The 17923-nt window shown below is 47.0% G+C and overlaps 1 protein-coding gene across 2 annotated transcripts in view; it reads left to right on the forward strand.

Annotated features, from left to right (window-relative positions):
- ITGB2 (integrin subunit beta 2) overlaps nt 1-17918 on the forward strand; it is a 53550-nt gene extending 35632 nt beyond the window's left edge. For both annotated transcript variants that reach the window (XM_019492197.2, XM_006258350.4), the window contains exons 6-16: nt 821-1062; nt 2202-2357; nt 5115-5210; nt 5414-5503; nt 6774-6914; nt 7995-8179; nt 11478-11722; nt 13279-13498; nt 14366-14571; nt 15965-16131; nt 16596-17918. In XM_019492197.2, coding sequence (XP_019347742.1) covers nt 821-1062; nt 2202-2357; nt 5115-5210; nt 5414-5503; nt 6774-6914; nt 7995-8179; nt 11478-11722; nt 13279-13498; nt 14366-14571; nt 15965-16131; nt 16596-16661 — 1814 coding nt within the window. In that variant the 3' untranslated portion in view covers nt 16662-17918. The remainder of the gene's footprint in view (nt 1-820; nt 1063-2201; nt 2358-5114; nt 5211-5413; nt 5504-6773; nt 6915-7994; nt 8180-11477; nt 11723-13278; nt 13499-14365; nt 14572-15964; nt 16132-16595) is intronic.
- Nucleotides 17919-17923: the final 5 nt, after the last annotated feature.

A 17923-nucleotide genomic window follows, 5' to 3' on the forward strand; every position in this document is an offset into this window, starting at 1 on the left:
GCAGAGAGCCCTGCTCAGCTCAGAGAGCATGCTAGGATCCTGTGGGAGTCTGGTTTATCTTAAATCAGCAAGGGCTCTAGGAGAGACTTTACATAAACTGGTTTGACCCAAATCAGTTAAGTCTGATAAACCTGGTTGAATATAGTATCTCAAACTGGTTTCAGCCATTTTCAAGCTGGTTTATGTGCATTGAACATTTGTTCTGTTACATGTTTAGACCAGTTTCTGATCACTTACACTGGTTTATATGTAATGTCTGTCCCTAGCCTAAGAGTCCATCAGATTTAAGCTTTCATTTAAAACAAGTTGAGATTTCCAGTCCACTTAGATTTGATGGCTGCAAAGAAAACAGTCTGACTGGAAACTGATTGAATTAGTGCAGAGCTGTAGGTGGTTAGCCAAAGTGGATAGTTTTGAAAGAAACTTGGGAACCTCATTCCTCTCTATGGCAGCTATAGACTTCCACCAGGCAGAGGCAAAAAAAAAAGGGCTGGTCCATCAGTGGTTGGAAGAGAAAAAGTGAGCTGCCAGAAAGAAGCAAAGGGTCACTGACAAAGGGTCAGTGATGTCTAAGAGAAGAGGAGGAAATGGAAAGCTTCCAAATGAGTAGGAAGATGGCAGTCACAGCCATCAGGAGGGAAGGGGAAGGTCAGAGGCAGTAGTCATCCAGGGCCATGAGCAGATTCCCACTCTGATTCTTGGCTCCATGCTGCAGGGCCAGATTCCCATGTGCACTCAAATCCTCAAGCCTCTTTTGGGGGTTATTTCTGTGATGTGTTTTGACTTTTCCTCTTCATGTTGCTTGCTATGTGCTCCCCAGGTTTTGGCTCCTTTGTGGATAAGACAGTGCTGCCCTTTGTGAACACACACCCAGAGAAGATGAAGAATCCCTGCCCAAACAAGGACACCCAATGCCAGCCCCCTTTTGCTTTCAAGCATGTCCTCTCCCTCACTGATAATGCAAAAACATTTGAGGACAAAGTTGGCCAACAGTACATCTCTGGGAACCTCGATGCTCCAGAAGGGGGGTTGGATGCCATGATGCAGGTGGCAGTGTGTGGGGTAAGTCTCTTCATGACCAAGATATTTGTAGTTGAAAGTTTTCATTGGACCAACTGCATGGTTGAGATAGAGAAGGGGTGGGGGGAGGCTTAAAACCAGAAAGGAAAGGGAATTTCCTCAGATAGAAGAAACTGTATTAATTCAAGTTTTAAGTAGAATCTCTCAGAAGGGGGCCTGAGCCTTTATAATACACCATAGAAACCTAGCATGTGGTTCCCAATTGTAGTTCAGAAAAGCACTGAAGAGCCACCATGCAATGTGAAATATCATACAGTACCTCTAGTTCCTTTCCTCAGTTTCCCAATGTGCATACTGCCTCAAGGCTTAGATGGCTGTTCATCTCCATGTATACTCTTCTCTTGGGGCACATGCATGTTCTTATTCCTCTTTACTCTTCTCTCATTAGCTGGCCATGAAACTTTTCCTCTCTGCCCCTATGGGGTTCAGCTTTCTGAGATGGCAACTGGTGTGAATTTGTCTCTGTCTCTAGAGGCATAACTGGCCAGAACTGTGCTCTGGGCAGAAGCATCAACTGAAGGTTCATTGCTGGCTGCCAGAGAGGAGAAGGCAACCATTCTTTGCTACAGATATGTGTGTTGAGAAACCATTTAAACACTGATTTAAAAATGGAGGCACCATATTTCCCCTTCCCTTCCCAACTCTGTAGGGCTGAGCATCTAGTCACTGCTCCTTCACCATGCACTGCCACCATTGCTCTGTCCTCCCTGCTGCTGGAGCTGGAGCTGCTGCAGGGAAGGTGCAGGGTGTGGGGACAGAGGACAGTAGGGTAAGGCATCCCCTAGCTCTGTTCTGCTTCGCACCCTGCCCCAAAGGTAGCACCCAAGGTTTGTGTTCCACTCACCCACCCATCATTACACTACTGTTGGTCTCTCCCTGTCTCTTTTACAGATAGGTTTATCTCCATGCATGTCCAGCAGGCAGGCATGAGTCTCTTTGGTCTTGAGATACTGCAAAGTGCAGGACTAGTTTCTGTCTCTGGCAATGCCACACCCATGAATGGGTACCCAGCTTTGTGGACATTTATTTATTCCTATCACCCTGCATTTCTCTCTCACTCTCCAGCTGTCTCTAGGGAGTGGGAGCTGCACGTGGTAAATTTCTTTCTTTTCTGTTTTCAGGACAGGATCGGATGGCACAACGTAACTCGTTTGCTGGTGTATGCCACAGATGATGGTTTCCATTTTGCTGGAGATGGTAAACTCGCAGCCATTCTGACTCCTAATGATGGCCATTGCCACTTGGAAGAAAACATGTATAAGAAGAGCAATGAGTTTGTAAGTGTCCTGGGCAGAAGTCAGACTCAGCACTTCCAGGGTGGAAGTATGGGATGTAATGGGATGCACTGCTAGCATTGGCAGTGGCATCTCCTTCTGGCTACTCTAAACACATTCCTTAAACACTGGTCTATCTCCATGTACCCCACTATCCTTTCCTGCCATGCCTTTGATGTTGTTGTTATACTCTGGGAGGTTGCCTCCAGGCAACCAGAATGTGGCCCTAGATGCCCTGCTCTGCATTGTTTCTTGGGGCTTTCATCCCTCCAGCCTGTCTCTCAGACCTCTGACAGTTGGTCTGCCATTCAATGGTCCTCTGTCAGCCTGCCAATTCAGCAATAAGTTAGGCCCCTCTATGGGGCATCTTCAGTGGCCTCTTTTCCTCCCCTTCAGCCACTCCCATGCTATACAGCCTGAACAGCAAACATAAAGCCAAATGCAAGTGCAATCAAGTGCAGCTGGTGTGCCTTCCTCTAAGCCAGGAGCAGGCAAAGTATAGCCTGCAGGCCAGATCCTGCCCAACAGGCCATTCTATCTGACCCGAGGGGCCCCTCCACAAACAATTATTACTGGCCTGCAGCTGCCCCTCTAAAAGCCAGTGAGAGGCAAGCCTTCAGAGGTCATGTGCCATGAGATTGGGTGGGCTCTGTGCTTCCACCTCTGTGGTGCTCCTGGTACTCCAGAGGAGAGCCCCATGTGGATGCATTGAGGACAATGGCATACGACTGGACAGCAAAACAACAAACCCCACACCCATTTCCCTACAAATCCTGCACACACACCCACACTCACCCCCCCAACCACACCTCCTACACACAAGATAAAAGAGTAAGACTTTAATTTGAGATATTATGCAAATGCACATAAATCAGGACAAAAATCTTTTTAAAAATAAAATTAAAATATATTATAGTATATGATTTGTTTCTTTTTCAGTTCCAAGATGACAAACCCCTCCCCCTCCCGCCCACCAAAGGAGTACTTCTGAGAGCAAGGAGTGGGACTTCCAGTGGCAAAAGTCAGGGGTTAGGGCCAGGGATGGGAAGTCTAGTTCCAAGATGTTGATCGAGGGTGGGGCACCTGTCAGGGGGCAGGGCTACCCTTGTGGTCCTTGACTGTTCAACAAAAATCATTAAATGGCCCACCAGTTGAAATAATTGCTCACCCCTGTGCTAAGATCTCCCCTGCTTATGTTCACCTTTGCTGGCTTCTCTCATCTTGGGTCCTCTCCCATCTTGGGTCTTCTCTCCAATTCCTCACAGTACTTTAGAGTGATCCCAGCAGTAAGCTCCTTCCTTCAGCTCTGCCTAGATCAGACTGTCCTCTCTGCCTCGATTGCAGGGCTTATGTAACCCACAACCTGCCTCTTCCTGCCCCCCAGAAGTTTGCCTCAAAGGCACAGTCCTCAATTCCTTGCTCTCAGTAACAGGGCAGGGTCCTCTGTTACAAGAGCTGGAACTAAAGGCTGCCTCCGGATGTGCTCGTTCACATTCTAATTAGAATGCGTTGGAGCAGACTCAATTAATCAAATCTGCTCCATGTTCTAATTTGAATGCTCTAGTATCACCTCACCATCATATGTATTAAGCCCCACTATGTTTCAAAATAGCCATAAGGGTGCCTTAAATAAACCTTGTCGAATGAGCTTTAGTTAAAGCACCCCCACAGCCATTTTGAAACACAGGGGAGTGGGAGACTTAATACACATGATAGTGAGCCATTTTAATAAGAGTGGCTGTCCAGGAACCACTCCAACTAAAATACCTCTCCCCTACCCTTCCCCCCCAAGCACATGTATAGGCAACCAAAGTTCCCTAGCCACTTCCATTCCAGCAGCTGGCCTTCCCCTCCCATGCTGGTTGGTCCCACTCCCCTGGCCCATCCCAGGCCTGGGGCTGTTCTGTGTGCTGGGATAATTCTCTTCACTCCACCTGAGCACCAGCGCATTTTCAAGGGGCTGCTCTGACACCTGCAGACTGCATTTGAATGTGAAATTTGCAATTAAAACCAGTATTTCTGAGCTCATTGCCAGAGGCATTTACTTTATCACAGAGGTTATGATTTCTGGCATAGGTGGGAGCCTTCTGATTGAATGAGTGGAAATTCTCCAAGTGGATCCTGCTACTAAAACCCTTATTAAGCCATGAGGTCATAAAGCAGTGATTTGGGGGTTAGAACAGGGGTGGGCAAAATGCAGCCCGAGGGCCGGATGTGGTCTTCCAGGCCATTCTATCCGGCCCTCAGGGCCCCTAAAAAATGTAGATAATTAATATTAATCTGCCCTGGGTTGCCTGTCATGTGGCCCTCGATGGCTTTCCGAAACTCAGTAAGCAGCCCTCTGCCCAAAATAATTGCCTGCCCCTGGGTTTGAACCTTTGTAGACAAGCTCTGGCTGGCTTTTCCAATAGTGGTCACACAAAAAAATCCTTTTACAAATTTATTCAGCAAGAAAAGCAAACCAGAGATACTGGAATGCCTAATTTTGAGGGCTGCACCTCTTTCACTCATTTACAGTTGGGAATATCCCCATGAAGAAAACTTGTTGATTAAAATCTGTTGCTGGGATCACAAGGAAAAGAAAAAGCTAATCCGCTGCTGCAATTTGGCTCAAGAGTGAAGGTCCTAATTGATCTCACTCCAGCAGAAGAACAGATAAGGCCAGTACCACAACTGGTTCTAGAAAACAGGGATATTTATCTTTCTGCTGGTGAAGATTTGAACATGCAGACTTACTGCTTCCTGTCTTTTCTTCCACAGGACTATCCATCTGTTGGCCAGCTGATCCAAAAGCTTGCTGAAAATAATATTCAACCCATTTTTGCTGTTACCAGCAAAGTGGTTAACACATACAAAGTAAGTAGAACTTGGAAAGCGTCAGAAACAGTATCCAGGGGCTTAACAAATTCAATTCCAGAGGATGCAAAATGACTGGGAGCCCAAATGTAGTCTTTCAGTATTGATAACTTAAACAGAGTGCATGAGCACAGGTCAGCATTCATGTTCTCCATAGGTGTGACATAGAGGACACTTCTAACACCTCTGCTTTCCATTGGTAGAAGCTCAGTGAAATGATCCCAAAATCTGCAGTGGGGGAGCTGAATGAGGATTCCAGCAATGTCATCCAACTCATCCAGGAAGCCTACAATGTAAGTTGTATATCAAACTTCACAAATATCTTGTATGGAGATTACCTGCTGGTTCACAACATGAACTGTATGTGTCCAATACTTACTCAGATGGGTGGGATGGAAAAGAAAGAGCAGTTTGCCCATCCAGCATAGTACTACACATATTGGCTATACTTTGTTAGCACGAGTGTGTACCATGCTTAATTTATTTTTAGCTACGGGTGTCAGACATAAGGCTCATAGGCCAATATCTGGCCCATGGAGCCCCTTGCTGGATTCTGGGGTGTGGAGCCTTATTAGGGACTTATTTCAGCAGCAGTGGGATGAGTGACAGCTACATTAATCCTCACAGCTCCCTGAGCTGACACAGCACTGCCACTCACCCTGCCACCAGTGGTAAATCCAGATCTAGCTGCACAGAGCACCATGGTATAGATCTGGCTGATGGTGCCAAACAAGCATGATACCCCTGTTTTAACTCAACAGCTGCTCAGACATGCCTTTGATTTTCTCTGAAAAGCCCATCATGCATTGTACAGACAAATAGAAATAAATGCATCAATACTAGCTCAGAAGAAATCAGAAACTATCTTCAACATGTCAAAAACCTGTTGTGAACTTTCAGGATAATAGAAAGTGATGAGTGTTTCTTCCATCAAATTTTTAGTTAAACTTGAATTTTTGTGCGATCTGTATTTCTGCAGAAAAAGAATCATTACTTGTTGGTTACTTATTTTGTAAACAGAAAATCTATGATGCAAAATACCTGTTTTCTCTTATACAGACAGTGCTAGATGAAACCATTAGGTTAAAGATAGGTCAGTGCCAGCCCAGGAACCAAATTCCTCTCCTTGGCATTCCGTTGAACACTTTCATTTCAACTAAAGTTAATTTTTTCCTGTCTGGGCAGACCCTGGAGCACTACAAATTTCCAGTGGCAGTCACAGTCATGCCTTATTACAGAGCAGAGGTGATGGATCTGGGATAGCAAAAAGAGAAATGCTGATTTACTCTCTCCCTCCCCCATCCCAAAAAATAAAGGATTTCTTGTCCCAAATCCTGGCTGCTACCTATTTCCATGGCATTCACCAGAGAGCAGAGATGTTACCTCCTCATGTTCCTTTTCAATCATGTATTATATGAAGATGATTGCAACCAGTAACCTGCAACCCATAGGAGCTGCAGTGTAGCATGACATAGATGGACTATCCTTGAGGGTCTTTCTGACTGTTCATTTTTGAGGAAGATCTCTGTTTTCTGTGTCTTTTCTCTTCTTGTTTTCTAACAGAGCTTGTCCTCCAAAGTAATTGTGGACCACGGTATTGTTCCAGATAATCTGAAAATCACATACGATTCCTTCTGCAATAACAAAAAAACATCTGTGGATAAGCCAAGAGGGGAATGTGATAATGTCAAGACCAACGACAAAGTACGAGATCCCTGGCTCACTTATTTCTGTAATTTTACTTTCTGCAGGAAGTTTAGCAGCAAGATTACCATGTCAAAGCTCAGCCTGAATCTTTGTACTCTCTTATAGCAGGAGCCCAGTTCACTGTCTCAGAATATTTGCTCAGGGGAAGCTAAAGCTGAGGGTACTTACTATATTAGTAGTAAGGATTCCTCCACACACAAACTTTCAAAAAAACCATGTCTCGCAGGAGTGAGTCCAGCGCCAGTCAGGAATTTAACATCCACATACTTTTCTTTTTAATGGAAAATGTCATCTCAACAAAACATACATTTTCATTGAGGAAAATGTTGATTTGGCTGATGTATGTATATATATGAAATGTTTTCTTTCAGGTCAATGGTACCCAACAGGATGTATTTTACTTCAATTTTATAATGGAAAGATATACATATATACACATATGTCAGCCAAGTCAACATTTTCCTCAGATATGTATATATCTTTCCATCATAAAATTGAAGTAAAATACATCCTGTTGGATACCATTGACCTGAAAGAAAACATTTCATTTCCAGTCAAGGTACCAGCACTCTGGCTGCTTGAGCGAATGCAATGCACCATGGAAATTATTGTTTGAGTGCCTCATGTCTTCACTCTCCCCAGTAGACCAGGATCCCCAAGCAGCATATATTTTACATGACACTACTGGGTATCCCCATTAACCTCATATGGGGACTGCCATGACTGCAGTGCATCATGGGAAATTTAGTTTGAATATTTTGTGAAAAAATTGCAGCCGCTTCAAGATGATGATGTAGTTTTATACCAAAAACAGAAAGACCAGAATTTCCCATAGGATAAAATTTCCAGTTTTTGGCCAGCCTCTCAGATCGAGGCATCCTGAGCCTCTCTTGGCTATTGTGTCCCCCTGCCTTTCTCCTGCTGTTTTAACAGCAGTGTGCAGTTAATACATTTCCTGTCACTTGAAAAAGAGTTTTCAAGGCTGAGACAAATTTAGGTAGAGTGTGGATAGCACATCCCTACTACGATGCTTTCCTAGAAAATAAATCCCCAGCCTAGTCATGTGTCTCCTTCCAGGTTACCTTCCGGGTGAAGGTTACTGCAAAGGATTGCATTAAAGACCAGTCCTTTACCATCCGGCCCCTGGGGTTCACAGACACGCTCACTGTACGTTTAACCAGTCAGTGCAACTGCAACTGCGGAGAACAAACCGACTCCAGTGCGTGCAATGGAAAGGGCAACATTGTTTGTGGGATCTGCAGGTAAGCAAGCTACTCCAGTGATATCCTCCCTAATAACACTGGGATCTTGGGAACCTTGGGGAGTGGACAGCTGCACAAAGCCAAGGCTGTCCACTTGTTCCTTGTAATACTTGGGGCAGAGTTTCAGCCTATGGGACAGGGTATCCAGAAGGGGTGTGGCACAGACCTTTATCTTAAGTGATCTAGTGCAGCCAGGTTTTGAACTTTTGTCCTAGTTAGTTTCTTTTGTAATGGCTGGTTAATTTTGCAGACAGGGATGCTGTTCAGGAGGCAGTCACCAGGGCTGAAGCACCTGCTGCTTTTTGAAAGACAACCCATCCCCAGTGCTCAGTGATATTAATCTTCATGGAACCTTTGTCCCCCTAGAGTGACCCCAGGGCTGCACAGACTCAGCTCTCAGTGCCAGTCTCCACTTGTTCTTTCCTATAGAGTGTCATGACAAAGAAGAATCCTCCCACCAGATTACTGCCACATCCTGTTGTGTGCCCTTAAGGAGCATGGGGGCTTGCCACACCACTAGGGCAGGAGCACAATCACCGATACATATCAGCATGTTCCCTCTGCCCCTTCCATTTCGTGTAGCCATTTCCAGACCTCTCTTTATGCACAGCAGGCAGTAAGAGTGAGGGCCCATCAACAAACCCTCTTCTCACTCTCACCTGTTTTACACCAGTTGTGTTCTGTTAACTTCAGTATATTGGCTCTTGATTTTCAGTGGTTTAAGGGAAAATAGAATTGGTCTCAGTAAGTCTATATTAAAGAGAGGTCAATTCAGGCAGTTCTTGAAGGTAGTCATCACTGGATGGCCCCTCCTGTGCCAGAAGATGGAGGAAGAGATTCTGGGTTTCCCCAGGAAGCTAGTAGGTCAGATGCCAAGGTGTTTGGAAATCACAGTGTAAGAAATGTAACCAGTTGAGAAGGTGATCACAGACTTGGAGGAAAACTTGATCAGCCCAGTTGTGTCAGAATTTCTCTGTTTATTAGCAACTAGGCTCTGCCCCATATTAGGCTCTCACTGGAGCCCATTCACAGTGACACTTCAGTGAAGTTGCTCTGGATTTATACCAGTTGATCAGAGATCAGACTCCAGCCCCGTATATAAGGACCTGATGTTCTTACACAGATTTTAACAAAGGCAATTACACTCAGGGTGAGATTACACTTTAGAGTTAGCAAGTGCTTATTCTAAAGAATGTTAGTCTGTATTAAGGTTCACTAGTGCTAGTGATCAGTCACATAGTCAGGGTAAATACCTACTCTAATGCGCACTGCCCAGACCTGCTGAGAGTCTGCTCTTTGCTTGCCCTGCTCACCAGTTCTTTAGCCACAGAATATGCTAGGGAGGAGGGGCAGAAGCTCCCCTCCTCCCCATGCTCCTTGAGGGCACTGACAGATGTTAGGGGCCTTGCTCTAACTCATTGCACTTTACTTAAAACGTCATGATTTTCAGTGCCCCCCCCACCCCACAACAGACATTCGCCTGTTGGGTGGGAGGAATTGAGCCTGCCTGCACCAGCCCTCCTAGCCAGCAGGCAGGGTCCTCCAGCAGTTTCTGAGGAGGCTGCTGAACTGCTCCTCTCCCCAGCCCCATCCCCTGCCCAGGAGGCTGCTGAATTGCTCCTCTCCCCAGCCCCATCCCCTGCCCCACAACTCAGTGGAGAGGAAGTGAAAGGAGCATCTGCCAGGCTGCTATACCCGGCCTGAGCTGGGGTGGGAGGGTGGAACAGAGCCCCTCACTTCAAGGCACCTGTCAGCTACTGGGGTACTGGGGAGAGCTGGGCCTGGCCTGCAGGCAAGGGGGCTCTCTTCCCCCCACCCCCTCCAGTTCAGGCCTGGTATAGCAGCACAGCAGCTGCTGTTGCTCCCTTCCCTCCCTCTCTGCTGACAGCCCAGCCCCTGCATGAAAAATTAATCATCGAGCGAACACAAGTCCCTAAGGTGCTCAAAAGCAGAGAGCACCTTAAAGCAGAGAGCCTAAAACTCAGAACAATTTTTGCAAAGCATTTTGAGTTATACCGTTATACCCCCAACCAAACAGAAGTTCACTGCTGGTTCCGCGGGGCAGGGCGGGTGGGGGCGGGAAGGAATCTAGCTGCAGGCTGGGACCCTTCAGCCAGGTTCCCATAGCAAGAGCCAGGCTCTCTGCCAGTGCTCCCTGTTTTCAGAATGGAAGCGGGGAAAGGCAGCGGCAGGAACTCGATCTTGGGCTCCCCAGTTGGTGTTGAAGGGTGGGGTGGGTGAATTGTCACCCCCCCCCTTACCTTGGGGGGCTGCTGTATAGCTGCCCCACCCTCTGGGATGGGGGGAGGGCTGAACAAACCCCCAGACTGAAGTCCCTCTGCTCTCTTTCCCCCCTCCCATTCTAAAAACAGCCACAGGCTGGGAGCTCAGCAGACACAAGTTACAAAAGTCGCTATAATTTGTAATACCGTTATCTGATACCTCATGCAATGAGGGGTCAGATATTCACCCAACTGGACATTTTTAAGCTGACTGAAGCTGTGCACTTGTGTTTGGTCACAGCTACAAACTGCCTTCTGTGGTCAGAGTAGGCAAAAATTGTCACTTCTGCTTGCACCCTTACCTGATTAGACGAGAGTTCATTTTTTGCACCATCGGCCACTTTAGAAGCACTCTGCAGTCGTGCATAAGTGTTAGGTCACTGCTGTCAAATGCTTGCAGGGGCCAGATTGCCCTGAATCACTCCCTCTGCCTCACAGATTGCTCTGTGGCCCCCATCAGCCCCCAAATCTCCGGATTGCCTCCCCTTTACCCCAGTGGGCCCCTCCACCCCCAGATCACTGCTCTATCACTTCAATTGGCTCAAGAGCAGTGGTGGCAGCAGCAGGAGGAGGGGTGGAAACAAAGGCAAAACACAAGGAATGAATATAAAGGAACAGCACAAGCATGTAGGGATAAAATAAAAATGGCTAAGGAACAGAATGAATTACCCCAGGAATAAAAGGAAGGAAGACAAAAAGAAAAGCAGAGATACTTAGCAGGGAAGGAGAGCAAATAACAAATGAGACGGAGAAAGCTACAGCTTGCAACAGGTCCTGTGTCCTATGAAGTAAATGGTGTTCTCCGTGGGCCTAATCCTATATGGAGTGGCGTAATGGAAAACTACAAGGGGATGCTGGCCCATCCCATCCCTGAGGAACAGCTCCTTAACACCAGCCAGTGATAGTATTGTGATCAGAGAATGGGGTGGCCCAGCTTGAATGTTTTCCTGTCCCTGTTACCTCTTCTTGCTGCTATTGATGCTGATGCCTGCTGTACTTCTCTCTGCCCCCACCAGCTGCAGTGAAGGCTATATTGGCAAGAATTGTGAGTGTGAAACAAAAGGCAAAAGCAGCAAGGAGCTAGAAGGCAGCTGCAGGAAGGACAATGCCTCCATCATCTGCTCAGGCCTTGGGGACTGCGTGTGTGGGCAGTGCACCTGCCATGCCAGCGATGTGCCCAACAAGCAGATCTATGGAACCTTCTGTCAATGCGACAACATGAACTGCGAGGTCCACAACGGCCAAGTGTGCGGGGGCAAAGGTGAGTGACATCCTCAAGGTCTGCTTGCCTGTCCCCCCTCTGGCCATTGTCAAGGCAGCGGTCCTCCTGGGAGCTCTGCCTGGAAGCCTACACATGACACTGAAATATTAGCACTTCTTGCTGAATTTTAGCTGCAGTGTATTAGTCCTGAGTAACTAATCTTGAGTTAAAGCCATGCCTCTGTCATCCAGAAAAAAACATCCATTCAGGTCCACCTCACAGCTAGGTTGAGTAGCCTGTGATGTCCCGTGATGCCATCTAGTGGACAGGTAGAGGTGTATAGCTGCATTGCAGGCATGGCCAGCTTCCGCTTGGGTTATGAATTACGTTTGCATAGAGATCATTATTCAAACACTGCTTTCAGGATGCAGACAGAGAAGCATGTTCCCTCATTATCCAAATGGAGTGTGTTTTTTGGAACTCCTGTTGGTAATAAAGCAACCATGTGTAATGAATGTCACAAAGCAATCCTAGATGTGCGTAAGTGTTAAGCTATGTCCCACTACTGAGTTCCTAAAATGTGAATTGTCTCTCAAGTATGAAAAATTGGCCTGGAACCAGTCAACCCCAAGTGGTCCCATGGGGCAGATAGCACTGTGCTGCATCTGCTGGGAGATAGTGCAACCACTGAAGGTAGTGTAATGTGATCTCTGAAAATGGAAGTAGTATAAACCACTTCTAGTTCCAAAAGGCTGTATTGGGCATAAGCTCTGTGTCCTGAATTTTGGTCCCCCAGAGTTCATAGATTCATAGATTGTAAGGCTGGAAGGGACCTCAGAAGATCGTCGGGTCCAGCTCCCTGCACCAAGCAGGAAAGATAACTGGGGGTTAGGTCACCCCAGCAAGGTGACTGTCTAGTCTCCTTTAGTTAGTTACTTCAGCTAGAAATATAGGCTACCCTGGAGAGTAGCCTTTCCTCAAACACCAGAGAACTGGTGCACTCAGGAAAGGGAAGAGAGAGACCTAGTTTCTAGCTTCTCTTCCTTTTGGGCTTCTCAACCTCCTTTGTATATCCAAAGGACTTAGCTGTATTGGAAAGCTTGATTGGAGGAGGAAACTGCCTCCTCCAGAGAATTCACTTATTGCCTTCATCTATCACGTGCTTCTCAGTTCACTGATATGCTCTTGAAACATGCCTGATGCTGTACAGAGGGAAAAGCAGGTGGGTAGAGCTCCTACCTGAAAGTCCCCTTCACTCTAGGAATACTCAGGACTTGTACTTGAAAAGCTTTCTTCGTCAGCCACAGGTCAGCTAAACCTAGTTGAGTAAATCAGCCCTTGTGGATTAAGCCATAATGGTTTTGAGGAAGGAAATTCCCCTTGTGAAAGGGACGGATGTAGTCTGAACCCATTTGTGCTGAGACCAGTGCAGACAAAAATCCAAGCTGGTGTAACAAACCATAAATATGTCAGGATTGATGCTGATCCATACAATGGTGAGATATAGTGAAGGGTTTATAGCTTTGCTATAACAGATTTGCGCTCACAGATAAGTACACACAGGATTTGTCAAAGAGCAAGGATCTCAGCTCTAAATCCCTCTGCCTTCTTCCCAGAACGAGGGCTGTGCGACTGTGGTGTATGCAAATGCCAAGATGGCTATGAAGGCAGTGCCTGTCAGTGCCAAAAAACAACAGATGGCTGCATGAACATCCAGGGAAAGGAATGCAGTAACCGAGGAAAGTGCAAGTGCAACAGGTGCCAATGTAATTCAGGCTACCAACCTCCCTTTTGTGAAGAGTGCCCTGGCTGCCCGTCTCCATGTGCCAAACATGTGTAAGTGATGTGTGGGTGCATTGGGAGGAAGGGTATTTTGCAAAGCCCTGCCAGCCTCCTGTGTGCTAGTCTCACTCAGTAGGAAGCAAAAAAGCCAGCATGGGGATTATCAGCTCCTGTCTCACAGAAGACTGCCCTTGTACTAACAGGGGAAGGCTAACAGTGACTGTGGCCCCAAAGTTCTGAGTATAGAGGAGAAGAAGCTGGCTCAAAGTTTCCTTGATGCTTCAGTAACTGTGCTCCTGAGGTTGATGGGTCCCCAGTTCCAGACAGATTTTTCTACTGCTTACCAACAGTCCACCTCCCTGCTGCCTCTATTCCCATGTGGTTCATATAACAAGTACCACAGCACTAGGGCTGGTTACTTGGTATGTTACCAAACACTGTCAGTGTCGTCCTTACACTCCTGAAGTTAAGATCACATCATTATCTCAAGCTCTTTTTATATGGTATTTTCTCAAGCAACACCTGCCCCAAAAAAGACATGCACTTTGACAGAGTTATGGCTGAGAGCTGACTGCATGTGGCAGCTCACTCGCTCTTAGCCAGTTCACTGGATACTTTGGGAAAAAGGCAAAGTGTTAACCTGTTTACAGCTGCCACCAAGTTGGTAGCGGCTTTGGTGGCTCAGCCAAAAATTGCTGCCAATTCAGCAGCAGCTGTGAGAGGATTACAACTGAACCATGCCCCTGCTGCTTGCTGGTGCAGAGAGAGGTGGCAGCCATTATAGCACAGCATCTCAGTGCTACTATTCCAGCAAAGAAAATCAGCATCACCACTTAAGACATGCCCTTCCAGTTTTGGAGGGCTGATTTTTGGGAAAAAGGTGCTAGTAGTATGTGAGTTAATATAGTATTTGTTTTCTAGCTCCTGTGTGGAATGCCAGGCATTTGGGAGTGGTCCATATCAGAAGAACTGCACTGAAACTTGCCCCAACATCAAGGTTCATGAAGAACTGAAAGCAAATACCAAGTCCTGCAGAGAGAAGGACTCTGAGAATTGCTGGATTTCTTACCAGATGGTACAGGATGATGGAGAAGAACAGTACTTAGTCAAAGTGAAAAAAGAAAAAGGTACCCAGGTCTTGTTCTATATCCCATGCTGAACTAGATAAGGGGTTTTATCCTCCCCACCAAAGCCTGCCTATTGGTGCAAAAACCATACATGAGAAGTTTCAGGGCCTTTTACAGGAACAGAAGGAAGTCAGCTTTCAAGTGGAATTAGCGTATTTGGAATTTTGTTTCTAGAGTATGATAGAGGTAGAGATGTCAACAGATGCATGTCTCTTCCTTAGTAGTAGAGTATCCCCTGCAGCCATTTAGAGCAACTCCCCTACTAGGGTGAAGAGGAAATATGCTAGAGATGAATATGTCTAACACTTGGAAAGGACCTCATGGCCCAGAGCCAAGGGCAACACTGGGCACAGCTCTAAGTGCAGACAGGTCTACATGAGTCTGGTCCTTCCTTTTCTTCTGTTAGGTGCAGAAACCTCCCTCACCCCACTCTCATCCCACTACCCTGGCCATTACTTCCTCAGGTTCTGGTCCTCTCTTGATTCAAAACTCAATGCCTTCCCCCACCTCAGACAGCTCTTGTGCCAACATCTGGCTATAAGCCAGGGGAGGGTTGCTGGGCCAGTCTGTGGGTTGGATCAGGACCAACACCCCTGTGCCGCTCTTGCAGCGCCACATGCAGCAGCCCTGTTCTGGGGCTCACTTTGTACATAGTACATCATCTGGACCCAATGTCACATGCAGCCCAGGAGGGTCCAGGGGGTGACCTCCATACAGCACCACAGTGGACCAGTCCTGTGCATTGGCTCCAGGGGTGGGACACATGGGGCTCCAGACCACCTGTGTGCGCTGAGATCAGTCTGGCAGGGCACCACATGCAGCCCATGCCACACCCTATGTTGCAAGCAGTGCTGGGTCCACCCCGTGCACTGCATGAGCCCTAGGGATGGCACATGCTACACGCAGCATGTAGACTGGACTGGCTGTACACACTGCATGCAGCACGGGCCAGCATGGGGCACGTACTGCATGCAGCACCCCACCAGAATGGCCCTGTGCACTGGCTGCAGTACAGCATGGACTCAGGCCAGAGACCCATGGACCAGATCATAAGGCTCCACAGGCCACCCCTGCTATAAACCAATGCCTCTTCCCTCAATTGTAACAGAGTAATGTTTAGTGCCTGCACTAAACAGTCCTCTGGTATGGTTGAACTAAACCTAACAGCTGTAGAAGTCCTGCCAGTTCCTGAGAGCCTGGCATTCTCTGTCCTGTTGCTTTTTGGTGTTTCATGTTCCCAGACAACGTGTCCAGACCTGTACAAGTGCTGCTGGATGGAGCAAACACAATAGTCCTCCAGTCAGTTGAGCTGTCTAGTAAAACTGGGCTGCTGAGGGCAGTCACCAGCCCAACCAGGTGAAGTGACTCCTGTGTCTGTGTCTGTCCTTCTTAGAGTGTCCACAGCCTCCTAGCATTGGGGCGATTGTGGGTGGTACTACTGCAGGAGTGGCCCTCATTGGGCTGATGCTGTTGGTGATCTGGCGGCTGGTGACGGAGCTGGTTGACCGCAGGGAGTACCTCCGATTTGAGAAGGAGAAATCGAAGGCCAAGTGGAATGATGTAAGATGGCTCTGCTCCATAAAGGGGGGCGATGGGAGGGGGGAGGGTCTGGTCCTTCTTCTGCCTTGCCTACAATGTACAACAGAGTCATTTGCCCAGCTCTTGGAGCTGATCTGCTCCATTTGACTGCCACAGAGACTGCATTGGGTATGACGAGGTGATGCCAAGGCCTGGCAACCCAGCCTTCTGCTGGCACAAGCTTTCTTCATTGGAAGGGGTGGGAGGTAGGCGGCTGATCCATTTTGTCACAGTGAGCTTGTGGTATCCAGTGACAAGGTCTCAGTGCCCTCTTGTAGAAGCACAGCTGGAGGTAACAACTAGGCATCAAGCTCAACTGAATGGTACCCAGATCAAGTCCTGCTGGTCCCCTTTTCTGGTCACTTTAATGTTTCTTTAGCCAGCAGTATGAACCGAGGCTTCATAGACAGGACTAAGAAGGTAACATGTCTAATATTTCTTCCCAGGCTGACAATCCTCTGTTCAAGAGTGCTACTACCACTGTTGTCAACCCCAGGTTCAATGGAGAATGAGGCAGAACAGCTGTGGACAGCACTGGGAAGGAACAACTGATAGACAAGGAAATCCCAGCCTCAGGGCTCTCCTGTTTTATTCTCTCCCAAGAGGCTTCTTGGGATTTGTGCTTCTTCCAATAAGCCACAGGGACAGGTCAGGCTTCACCCAACATTCTGTGTCATGAATTTCCCTTTTCACAGCTCTTACAAGGTTTGTTGATAGAGATGTGAGAAGGAAGCTGCATAAGCAGTGATGGAGCATTATTGTCAGCGTGTGTTAGGATCACAGTCCCACCTGTTCTCAATGCTCATATTTGCCATGTGATGGGAGCTTCTACCACTGGAACATGAAAAGATCTTGACCTTCCACAATACAATAGGGAAGATCTAGTCTCCATGTTGCTCCCAAGATGGATCTTGAGTTAAGCTTTTACTAAGTGTCATCACCTTTTTATTTTAATGCTCCCTGCTCAAAAAGGCGTTGGTCACTTTAATACCTTTCTCTACTGTATCATGCTCTTTCTCAGTAACAGCTCAGCTCTAAACCACTCAGTGCTAAATTTAATCTAGTCTAAACCCACAGGCTAAGCTACTCAGGCTAAAGGACCTCTCAGGGGAGGATACTGAAGGTTGCAGCAAACTGTGGGGCCATGCTTGCCCATGCCTCTGGCTAGAAACGGAGCAGTCATGGAATGTGCAGTGAACTGTTTTCCTGCCAAATCATCATCCCCTCCCCAGTGACTAACTCTTTTTCAGGCCTACATCAGGGCTCTTGACTGTTTATTTTTGGTTTGTGTCTGAAGCGCCACACAACACAGCCTACTCTAAGCCTTCAACGCACGTAAAGGTTGTAAACTCCAGCTATTCTGAGTGTGGGGTTAGTGGCAAGGGAAACGTTATTGAAAATGGTAAACTGGCAGGATGCAGTGCAACAAAGAGCTCTGACTATAACCCCACAGGATAGATTTCTGTCCTAGCTTGTTCCTGTCCTCAAATGACTTCCCTGTCCTATATGATGAATTGATCACATATGCATGGAAGAAGGAGGCTGGCAAAGCAGGACAGCAGTTCTTAAGGAGTTTCTCTATGCACAGTGCTATTGGGAAGCAGTTTGTTGCAGTGGTTCATTCTTATTTTGTTGGCCCCTGTAAAATGTCTGCATGACCCTTGTACATATTTTCTATACAGGAATAATTGGTCTGTACCTGTTATCATGTCACATCCCTATCTTGCTCTGTTTAAAACTAATAAAAAGTAATATAAAGAAAACCACAACCGGT

Source organism: Alligator mississippiensis, chromosome 4 (assembly GCF_030867095.1).
Source record: "Alligator mississippiensis isolate rAllMis1 chromosome 4, rAllMis1, whole genome shotgun sequence".
In the NCBI taxonomy this organism is placed as follows: Eukaryota; Metazoa; Chordata; order Crocodylia; family Alligatoridae; genus Alligator; species Alligator mississippiensis.